The 12,502-nt window shown below is 35.1% G+C and overlaps 1 protein-coding gene across 1 annotated transcript in view; it reads left to right on the plus strand.

Annotated features, from left to right (window-relative positions):
• Positions 1 to 3,417: 3,417 nt before the first annotated feature.
• LOC123313577 (cAMP-specific 3',5'-cyclic phosphodiesterase, isoforms N/G-like) overlaps positions 3,418 to 12,502 on the plus strand; it is a 411,318-nt gene continuing 402,233 nt past the window's right edge. Inside the window, exons 1-2 of the mRNA XM_044898521.1 lie at positions 3,418 to 3,467; positions 4,344 to 4,896. Of these exons, the coding sequence (XP_044754456.1) occupies positions 4,472 to 4,896 (425 nt within the window). The 5' untranslated portion in view covers positions 3,418 to 3,467; positions 4,344 to 4,471. The remainder of the gene's footprint in view (positions 3,468 to 4,343; positions 4,897 to 12,502) is intronic.

The raw sequence follows: 12,502 nt of genomic DNA on the forward strand, positions 1-12,502 counted from the left end.
AAGTACACATTGGGTTTCATAGATGGCGAACTTTGTGAAACAGAGGAAATCGTTAATAAGTCAAAAATTACTTATGATATCGAACTCATTGCAACGGAACAAATTAGACACAAAATAATGGCTTAAAAAAAAGTCAAAAATTTTAAACTTTTTCGCTAACTTCACGCTTCATCAAAAACAATAGTGAATTACTCGAAAACCAAAACTGATAATGAAGTCATTTCAACGGAACAAATTCGGTACTAAATATTGGCATTGAAATTTTTTCGAAAGCAGAAAGTATTGGTGCTGAGTGTGAACTGGGCACTAAAACATTTGAATGCGAATAAAAAAATATCTAATTGAGATATTGGAATAATTTCAACAGAACAAATTAGAACAAATTGGGTACTAAATATTGGCATTAAAATTTTTTCGAAACTGAAAAATGTTGGTGCTGAGTGTGAAGTCAGCTCCAAATCATAGAAATGCGAATTAGGGGAGAAGGGGGCACCATTCAACAAAATTTCAATGAAAGACTCTCCTAGTTGTTTTATTGCAATAACGCAAAATTTGATTTCACTTTATGCTTCCACTATATATTGTGGTCCATTTTCAACAAAAAAAAATTATTATCCAGAGAGAGTGTTATGATTGAAAAGTTCGAGTGACATCAAATGTTCAAATGTGCCCCTCCACGGGGCACATTTGAACTTGACGAGGGGCAGGTTTGAACAAAGTGAATAATATGATGAAAAAGAAATTTTATTCAGTCGAATAATTCACAAAACCGATTTGGGTCGAAAAGTAACTAGCGTATGTTATATCGGATATAATTGAAATGAAAATATAGCGGAGATGAAGTTCTTCCAGTACCTGGGGCAGTAACAGGACGTTGTAGTTTCCGAACTACGTCCTCAAACTCCACATTGCTGACATCATCTACAGGGGGAAACTGAAATTTCAGCCCTTTTTTTCTTAAGAACTGTATTTCTAAGATGCCATCTTTATTTTTTTGTTTTATCAAACCAACGTAATGTTTTCAGTTTTCTTCGTATTGGTATTCAACTTCATCATCCAGATCACTGTCTGTATGTTGTTCAGACATAAGATCGTCAGAATCAACACGGATGGACAATGTATCACTCTATTTTTAATAATTTTTTTAGTTGGTGTCAACTTTGTATTGATTTTTTCCGATTCCACAACATCAAAATCTTTTTTCATAGTTCATACAAGCGCATGCCAATGAATATTTGACGAGCAGTTTTTTTTGTTCATTACTGAACACCTGCCAAAAGCTATGCTTCGATGAAAATATTTCAGCCTCTACTTAATTTTGTTGTTCGCTACGCAATTTCTTTAATTTTTAAAACAGAGCCGTGTGTGTAACTGAATAAACTTGAGAGGCCTTTCTTAACGACTATCCTGCCCGTTGTACACTATGCATGGCCCTCTGCATATCGTCCTCGAGAAATTCTGGTTTTGTTCCCCTCTTTATATAATTTCTGACCATTTTGTGAAGATTCTAGAATTAAATATTCTAAATTACTTCAGGCTTAGGCAGTTGTTGTTCAATTTCATCCGGAACTATTTTAGTGGGGCACCTATGAACATCGTGTTAAAATGTGCTGTTCAAATCTGCCCCAAACAATGAAATTTTTTACAAGCAGGACTGCAAAAAAATCGGTTTTATTACTTTTGAAAAAGCACTTTTCCTGTTCTTCTGAATATATATTTTGATTTAAAAAATCCTTACACCCAATGTATTTTCTGAAATTTCTGAATAATTCACCAAACTCCACTCGTTCAGTTTTAGAGAAGATAGTCACAAAACAACGCATGCGCGTGATATCCTAGCTATCGACGGACTGAGGTTCGAAACGAGATGTTTAGTACTTCTCGAAGAACGATGCCAAGTTGAAATTATGTAAGATATTTCCAAGATAAAAAAATTATGGCAATTGTTCAAAGGTGCCCCCGTTGAAAGGTACCCCCTTCTCCCCTACTCAAAAACTATAAGGGTGCTTGAAAAGTTTCATACGGAACAAATTAGAACAAATTGAGTACTAAATATTGAGCTTAGTTTCAGAATTTGTTCTACCAACTTTTCGCCAACTTCACGCGGCCAGCTCCTTCATATTATTGGAATAATTTGTGCTCCTATCCTCACTCATACGTTGCCTCCCAGAAGCATTCATTTCTTCTCTTCTCCATGACCCATTTCCTAAATTCTGTCTTTGTTCTTGTCTTCTGAACTGATTTCCCATAAAATTTAACAAGACAATTCTACATATTAACAAGTAGCAAGTTATGCATCACATTCAATTTATGAAATTCTAAATTCTGTCTGTGTCTGTCTTTTAAACTGATTTCCCATAAAATTTAACAGGACAATTCTACAGATTAGCAAATTATGCATCACATTCAATTTATGAAATGAGATAGCGAATGAATCTTTCGACCTCTGTCACCTATGAGATACTTTCAAATCCATTCCAATGAAAAAGCCTCAAATTTTCTCCACTCATTATTAATGCACTGAATTTCTCAAGACAGCGTATAGGTTCCTCATATCTGAATTAGAAGAGTAGAAACATTATTAACATACGAAAATCTTGAAAACTGTCTTTCCAACCTCAATTTGTCAAACCCCTACTTGAAATGCACTTTGGCTTCTGATTCAAACTCTACTACTTACTCTCTACCTCTTTCACTGAAGAACACTGATAGAGAATATCTGACCTTGAATTAACTTCGTACAATATAACTGCAAAATATTACCCATAAAATCATTTCTAACATATCTCTGAATGATTGAAAGCGTCATATATCTCAAAAAGTTATAAATAAGAGACTCATTCTGCGACTCTCATTTTATCTCCAATGAAAAGCTGAAAAATATATTCGATTCCAGAAACACGAAAAAGATGAATAATTTATCTTATTTCCATCCCACCAAACCTAAAGGCGGATAAGATCGACCAGGAAACGCAAATTGGATGTAAAGTATGGCCCCAGTAGAACAAATTGCACTTTTTCCTGGTTCTTGTCTCGGACCTAATATAACGAAACGACTCCGACAGAAAAATTAAATTCAGTAAAATTGAGGGGCCTTCTGTTTCGATTCTCCTGTCGCGCAAGTGCTATCCTCAGTCATGGCCGCTGATTCCACAATCACAGCATGTTAGTTTTACATTCGCTACGTAGTTCAATACTATCGAGGTCCGTAAAGCGTTCAGTGTTCCTGGTGATGCTAAAAAACGTGTTCGTTCAGTTACAACGATTGTCAATTATAGCAATTGATCGACGTTAACAATAGAAGCAGTGGGAAACGCCGGTTTATTTCCTTTTCATGCGCAGGTTCCTTTCTTGTCAGCTATTTCCAACGTGCAACTTACCGCAAGTGAATGACCGTCAGGAACGATGAACTTCCTCAGAGAATGAACAAACTCTAAGCTTAGATACTGGGGCATTTAGTGTCAAAGGTAATAAAATGTGAACTAACCGGTAGTGTTTACTTCTGAAAGTGGATCAAATCCTATAAAATCATGTGATTCTACAATAATAATAATTTGATCCGACACCTAGTGACATCTAGTAAATAATTACCAATACACCAAAACTTCCTTCCATGATTCCTTTTACCCTTTACTTCAAAGTTATATCCTTTCTTTCCAAAATGCAGAATTTTCTAATTTTATGATAGACTTGTGAAGGTACATTCATGTGGTTGTAAATAATGTGAAATTTTAAATATGTGGGACTTTTAGATCAAACAGTAAGCAACTTGATAGTTGAATCATTGCTTTCTTTGGTTGTAAATGCCATACAGGAATTGACTCAGTGAATTCCTGTCACGGAAGTTAAATTGAATTGTATTCGTGGGATGGGAACAACAAAATAACAAGGCCTAAATCTCCTGTGAAATTAATGAAGTGATTTTATATGTCATTTTTCGAAGATATTGAATTTTTGATAGCATTTTCATTTCTTGAGGATGAATTTTAAATCTTTTGAATTAAAAAATATCATAATACCAATTATACTGAGAGATAATTGATATTTGTACAGATTTGGGTACATATAATATTTCATAAATATTGTAGATGGCCGATCAAATCAAACCTAAGTGTGCAGTACGAGGTTACCTATTTATAGGTAGAATTTAATTTAATCTAAGCTGCGCCATTAGTGAAAAAGCTTTCGAAGTGTTTCAATATTAAGTAAAATACTCCAAAATGTAGACCGTACTTCTTATATAGTAGACTGAATAATGCTCACAATTCTCTTTTTTTTATGGTCCCTTATTCGTGGTTTAAGAAATCATATGGTTAACCTTTCACCTTCCCCACCAATTCCAGAAGCACCACCAAGTCTTTTCCCTGAACCTTCTGCAACAACACATTCTCCTGATAGAGATAGGAATGGGACAGCAGGGGGAGAAGAAAATTCCGCCGCTTCTTCTCCAGATCGCGAGTTTCTGAGCGAAATGAGTTCTTTCACCCGAATTTCGAACGAAAGTAAAAGCAGGTACTCGGTATTCTCTAGAGATAGTTCTGTAGATGTTGGAAATGAATCGAGACCCTCAGTAACCAGCATTTCCTCATTTTCCACATCATCCCGCAGATACGATATAGTTGGACAAAAATCTATTGAATCCCGAGCAAGTGTTACAAGTTTGTGGTCTTCAGATCTGAGCTCCAGAAGAGATTCCGAAGCAATTCCAGAACATGAGGAAGATTCCAGTGATAAATCTTGTACCTCAGCAACTAGCACTGCTTTGAGTTCTGATGGATTAAGAAGATATTCTGAAGGAGTAGGAAAGTTCAGGAGATCATCATCGAGATCATCACAGATAAGGAAATATGTGAGGAGGTTTCCATTATCGAACGATAGACGAAGAACTACAGGAAGGTGCGTTCCAAATATAAGTAGAGAAATTTCACTTTATTTTAGTTTTCATAGGTCCTTTCGTTTGCATAAAAAGTGTAGTTCTTTTCTACACTCGATTTTATTATTCGTTTGCTGATTGAATTTACACCAGTGTAAAGGAGATGTAGATTATCTACATCTCCTTTTGACTATGTGTAGATAAATTACACTACTTCTACACTGGTGTAAATCAAATCGAATGTAGAAAAGTGCTACACTTTTTATGCAAACGAAAGGACCTATTGTGAGTAGTTATAGACCGGTTTCGCTCTTGTTTGAGCTCAAACAAGAACGAATCACCATCGATATCGGCACGTTCTCCATTTTATACTTGGGTGGGATTAGTAAGATTCGTTTCGAAAGCAATAACGAGCGACAGCGAATCGAAGCTAAGCGAGCGAGCAATCGATAACGACGGTATTCTGTAAGCAATTTTTTCGCTTCGATCCGTTTTCGCTCCACCTACGACGCGATTAGTGGAGATTAAAGATTTCGAACGACTTAATATTAGCAACGTTGCAAGAAAGAACGATTCGGTCAGACAAGGGAAACCAACCATCAACTCTACCTGCTCCAAGTTACCCCTATTTCAATTCTCCGTCTCTCTCATTTTTTCGGAAAGTAGTGCCTGACAAAATTTCGGGAAATTTGAACTGAAGCATTATTAATTCATTCAGTATGACGAGTTTAAATTGATATAAGAGAAACACTTGCATGTTTGATGAACACAATTATTCCATATATTTTATATATTCTTCTATATATTCTCTGACGAATATAACCACTTTAAGATTATGAAAGAATTGAATGAAAATTTTCTCATATTTCAAACTTACTTTTTGTCATAGTCATTGTCTCTGACTGAAATTGTAGATTTCTGCCAGTCCGATTTATTTTGATCTCTTTCATGGCCTTTCGGCGTTAAACCACTTTCGTCGAATAATAATAATTATCCTTTATTTCAAGTCTAAATGAAATGTACAACATAAAATGAGTTGAAATAATGTTAATGATTCAGATATTTTTGAGGATATTTTCATCGAATATGAGCCAATAAACCATATGGTTCTAAATTCTTTAGGAATCTATACAGTTTGAGTCTTTGACTTTTAAAAATATTTCAACATAAGATTTTTGAGGTCAAAGAAAACACTTTTTACCTTTACCATTTTACCAACTTTGCTGTAGGGAATTGTAGAGTTTCAGGCATCTGTATTCTACCTGTTTTTGAATCGTTGTTATGAGAGTCAATTTGGTTATATATAGTTTAGACTCGAGTTTAGATATCGATTGAAATTTATTCTGGGAGGATTCTGCATTTCCTTAATCTTTTTGGGTTTTCACTCCCAATCTCTGAAACAAAATCAACTAAAAAATGAAATAAACGATTTGCTCCTACGTAAATTTTTGTTTCAGAGATTGGGAGTGAAAACCCTAAAAAGAATAAGGAAATATATACAGGGTCTTCCCGAGGAACCTCACCCATATTTATACGGGAAACTACTGAACGTATTTTCATGAATTTCAGCACTTATAAGTATTTCACGATGCTGATGAAATCTAAAATATTTATTTTCAAGGCATGAGCACCTCCGGTTTTTCCGGAAATGACGTCAACTTCCGTTTTTCAAATTAGAACACCATTTTTTTATTGCAGAAATAGATTGCTTAGAAAATTTCAAGTTATTTTGATGTAACATTTTTCAGTTTTGGTTGGAAAATTCTCTCTGAGCGGGAAAATTCGAAAAAAAATCGAAAATAGAGCTCCGCTGAAACAAGAATAACTTCGAGGTTTTTGGATGGAAAATTTTCATTTTTGGGATTTTTCAAGACGTAAGATTGATGTATCCACATTAAAAATCGAAATCGCGATTCATGATACAGGGGGTGAAGAAATCGCTTTCAAAGTTGGGGATGACAAAATCGTGAAAAATCAATTTTTTCAAATTAGAACCCCATTTTTTTATGGCAGATATTGAATCTACGTTGAAAAATAATGTGAGTGTATACATCACACCCTTGCCCTAAAGTGGATATTTTCTGAGTTATTCACAAAAAACTGTTTTTCGTCTTGAATTTTCAGCTATTTCTTTTCCCTTCACGCCAAAAAGATGAAATTTTCAGGAACTGTCACTCAAACCATGTTTTAGATTTTACTACCCTAATATGCAAGAGAAAAAAGTTACAGGTTGTTCCTAAAAAGATGGCGAATTTTGATTCGAATTTGTATCGGAAACCTCTTTATTTCAACTAATCGGCCATCGGTTTTCTCTCCAGTGATAAATAAATAATTTTTTATGAACCATATGCAAAAACTTTTTTTTTTAATGATAGATATCATTAATTACATCTGCCAAATTCCTCTTTATTCAGTAGCTTTTTGTGTTAACTATTAATTTGGTGATAATTCGTATTAAGTTATAAAATCGATCACTATGCCTAATTTTACCAATGAAGATTATTTAAATCTCATTCTACTTCATGGAGAATGTAATAAAGTTGTAGATAGAACGATTCGACTGTTCATTGAGAGGTTTCCTGACCGACCCTGACCAACGAGAGATACCATTAACAGAACCATGACAAACTTGATAAATGTCGGATCTTTCGTTAAGAAAACTATACACAGAGAAAAAAGTGTAGTAGAAGATGAGAACAACGAAATTACAGTTCTTGCATATTTTCGTGTGAATTCTCAAAATTCTCTCAAAGATGCCGAGATTGATCTGGGATTATCTCAATCGAGTGTTTGGAGAAAATATTCTCCAAACACTCGATTGAGATAAACATAAAATGCACCCATATAAATTCAATAGGGTACAGCATTTGAAGGAAACTGATTTCGTCAGGAGAACAGAGTTTTGCGAAGCTATGATGATTCGATTTCAAGAGAATGAAAACTTTTTGGACTGTATAACTTGGACAGATGAATCTAAATTCACAAAGAATGGTTCTTTCAATAGGCATAACAGTCATTATTGGGATGAAGAGAACAACCACCACTTCAGACAATGGAACTTTCAAGAGACCTGGAGCATCTTCTCTAGTTATAACTGCGAGAGTTTGCCATAGTTCTCCTAATAGTAACTTGAAGTCGGTTTCAAGAAGGGGTGACAAATCTACAGCAGGGTTCAGATAACAGTTCCTGAAAATTTCATCTTTTTGGCGTGAAGGGAAAAGAAATAGCTGAAAATTCAAGACGAAAAACAGTTTTTTGTGAATAACTCAGGAAATATCCATTTTAGGGCAAGGGTGTGATGCATACACTCATATTATTTTTTAACGTAGATTCAATATCTGCCATAAAAATGGGGTTCTAATTTGAAAAAATTGATTTTTCACGATTTTGTCATCCCTAACTTTGAAAGCGATTTTTTCACCCTCTGTATCATGAATCGCGATTTCGATTTTTAAAGTGGATACATCAGTCTTACATCTTGAAAAATCCCAAAAATGAAAATTTTCCATCCAAAAACCTCGAAGTTATTCTTGTTTCAGCGGAGCTCTATTTTCGATTTATTTTTTAATTTTCCCGCTCAGAGAGAATTTTCCAACCAAAACTGAAAAATGTTACATCAAAATAACTTGAAATTCTCTAAGGAATCTATTTCTGCAATAAAAAAATGGTGTTCTAATTTGAAAAACGGAAGTTGACGTCATTTCCCGAAAAACCGGAGGTGCTCATGCCTTGAAAATATTTTAGATTTCATCAGCATCGTGAACTACTTATAAGTGCTGAATTTCATGAAAACACGTTCAGTAGTTTCCCGTATAAATATGGGTGAGGTTCCTCGTGAAGGACCCTGTATAGTTTAGACCACTGATTTCATGGGTGGGTTTCTTGTTTCCGAATATTTGAAAAATTGGTGTTCTCTTCACAAGAACAGTAAAAACTCTTGTCATAGTGCGTATGTATATAGTTAGGAGGCACTTGCAGGGCCTCTGTAGGTTCGATTATGTCTAAGACCATTCGTTTTTCTTATTACTTTTTTCTGCCATAGAAAATTATTCCAAACCTTAATTTAGACTCAATTGTTGCCTGATGAACTGGCTTCAAAACATCTTTGCTGAAATATTTTGCTATCTCTCTGAATATATAAACTGCTAATTTGATTTTTCCACCGATACACTTAACATGTTCACTACAATTGAGATTTGTATCAATGTGAATTCCCAAAAGTTTGGTGGAGCTGCTCAAGCTATAGCTGTCTTGGTTTTCAATTTCTTCCTATTCTCTATTTTTTAATGGGAAGGTGTAAAGAGAACAAGCCTAGCTTTTTCTTTATTGAGAATGGGGTCATGTGCATCGAAACCATCGCTGTTTTTCAATAATGTTGAACTGAGATGTTGTAGTTCTGTGAAAAGCTTTTGGATGGTTAGTAGATTTGTGTCGTCCGCATAGTCAACAGCGAGGTTAACAGCTTGTCCCTTGCTCCAAGACACATGGCGAAATCATTATGTAGATGATGAAGAAGAGAGGCATGGTATGCTTTCCTGCGGTATGCAAAGAAGTAATTCTTGAAGAGCGGACTTATTTAATTTTCCCCCTTTTTCTATCTCTGTCATTTGTTTTCTTGCTTCAAAATATGATTTTGCCCATCCTAATGCAGGTCCTCCAATTTCATATTTCTTCAGTTTTCCCATAAATTCTTGCACATCTAAACAATCCTACGCCTTTGTCAGATCCAAGAATATCACCATAGCCACCATTTTATTTTCAAAGGCTTCCACTATCTTTTTAATGAATGGATATAAGGCCGTTTGAATCAACTTCCCTTTCAGGTATCCATGTTGATTGCCCTTGGAAATCGCTTTCCTGTCAAATATTCCATTACTTGTTTACATTATGCCTTCTCCAGAATTTTTTAAAAATCTGGTAAAATGTTTATGGGTGTGTACTTCCCATACTCATTAATATCCCACGAGAGTGACAACAGCAGCGCTTTCCACCAGAAACGGTTTCTTACGAGTGCACCGTAACTCATGATCCCGAGTATGAAAATAATTCAGTGCGATATGTGATGTCGTTCATTCAATGAATGAACAATCGACAATATTGTGTGAAATTCGAGTGTCAGGCCTATGGAGAGTAGAGAGAAGGAGAACGATCGCTGCTTTGAGACCACAGATTTTTTGTCCCCTAAAAGATGTACCAATAGTAGTAGTTCATGTTTTTTCCAACAGTCGCGCTGGCCATCACGAGAGTGCGAAATTTTGTTTACACAAATCAAATTGTAGTTGGCTCGTTGGCTGAGTGAACTGTTTCCCTGGTGACAGATGATAGGAATATTATTATTGTCGATTTTTGATAAGAGAACAACATATGACCATGGTGAAATGTTGAAGCGTGCGCTAGTATAAGAGTGTTTTGGCATCGGAAAGAAAAGGAGAAGAGATAAAATTTCCGAGAGCATTTTTGAGAGGAAATTGGAAAAAACCTTATCTCAAGAATCAACTCCCAATCAATTTGTGTGTCAAGAGCACTTTTGTGATGAAGATATCAAAAAGATGATGGATTCATTATAAACGAAATCGAAATTGTCATCCCTCGTGAGAAGTTGACTCTTCTGAATAAGAATATTTAACCAATAAAACTACATGGTTCAGAAGTAAATATTCTTGAAGAATTTTGTTGGCATAACATAATATATGGTTTATATCGGTTCTCAGATTGGCAAGAGAATCTACTCTAATACCTAAGTGATAAATCTGAGACTGCTACCTTTTGTTGTCTTGATGTATACTGCTCCTCACTACGGATTTATATAATTTTGAAGATTAGTAAACCAACTAACATAGCTGCTTTCAATAAACAATGATAAACAAAAGTAGGTACAATTTTTTTGATCAGTGATTTCTTTTGAATTTCATTGATTTCGACTTGCATTTTATTGCATATAATTCAGAGAACTCATATTCAATATAGATTTGAAGAAAGGTATTTGAAAAATCATCAGAAAAACCACGATGACACATAACCTTAAATAAAATGAAGGCTGTTCATTTCAAATTGACGCTTGAATCCCCACTCCTTATCGATACCCGCTGTAATCGCAGCGACACCTATTTTCCCCGTTTTTGCAGACACATTTTTAGTACGGCGATCGTTCTCCTTCTCTCTACTCTCCATAGTCAGGCCGTAGGAACGACACGAACGAACATGGTAATTTTTCAAAGTTGTGTTGAGGGTGGCTCGATAAAATGCAAAAACGGCCTTGTCAATTGATAATCATGAACAGAATCCATTGTCGGGCCGTAGGAATGTTAGAAATGAACTTCGAAAATTTCCACAGGTGACATAAAGGTATGTTGATAAAATGCAAAAACAGCTTTGTCACGTAACAGGATTTGCTCTTATATATTATATGTGATGAAAACAATTGATTATTATGAACGGAATTGATTGTCGGGCCCTAGGAACGCTAGAAATGAACTTTGAAAATTTCAACAGGTGATTAAAAGTTACGTCGATACAATGCAAAAACGGCTTTGTCACATGATGAGACTACTTTGTGGATGTTTAATATTATTGAAACAATTGATAATTATGAATGAAATCGATTGTCGAGCCGTAGGAATGCTAGAAAATTTCCACAGGTGACATAAAGGTATGTCGATAAAATGCAAAAACGGCTTTGTCACGTAACAGGTAACTTTTATATGTTATATGTGATACAAACCATCGATAATTATGAATGGAGTCGATTGTCGGCCGTACAAACCTCTCAAATGTACTCATTTCCACACCACCTAGCGGTAGAGTAATGGGTGCATTTTTTTTGTGCTTGCCCCAGGAGGACTATTCCACAAAACTTGAAATTGCATTTCGCGAAGAATTTTTAGTCTCAATTTCTCAGTTGTGATCATAAATTACTATGAAATAACAAACAAATATTGTATGTATTACGGACTCATTGAAAGTGCCATCTGGATGAATTCTATTACGTTCATTAGGTACGTAGATTTTTCCACACTTTTACCTCAATCAATTTTTTAGTACGGTGCGAGCGAACAGTCGATATTCATAGTGAAAAATATGAATTGTGATCGCATAGTCCAAGGTTAGGTTAACTTTAAGATTATGCTACTTTTGTTGTGAATAGTTGATAACATTGATTTTTATATTTGTTGCTTCCTTATAGGCTTATTTCAGATTTTTTCTCGACTTGAAGACTATGACGTTCGTATAGGTTATAACAGCTGATGCTGAATGAAAAAGTTGAACTTGGTGCAAGATGATCCCCCAACTTGTGTACAAAATGATCCCTGGGGATCATCTGAGTAATGAGGCATATGAAATTCAGAGACACCTGCAGGGGTGTTTTCAGAGATATGCAGATTATGACTGTATATGGTTCATATATATTTGAGTGTCTAATGTTTTTTTCCAGGCACCAGGTTGAGTTTAGGTCCAACTATGTCCATGGATGTAATACAAGGACGACGAACCTCATTTATCCTTCTCATCGGCTTACAAGTACAGAAAAAGGTCCCTATTATATGTACATGAAACTTCACAATAAACTACCATCTACATGCAGATTATCTAGCCTGACAAAATTCAAATATGCTATAAAGAAACTCCTGA

This window comes from Coccinella septempunctata, chromosome 5, assembly GCF_907165205.1.
Source record: "Coccinella septempunctata chromosome 5, icCocSept1.1, whole genome shotgun sequence".
Lineage (NCBI taxonomy): Eukaryota > Metazoa > Arthropoda > Insecta > Coleoptera > Coccinellidae > Coccinella > Coccinella septempunctata.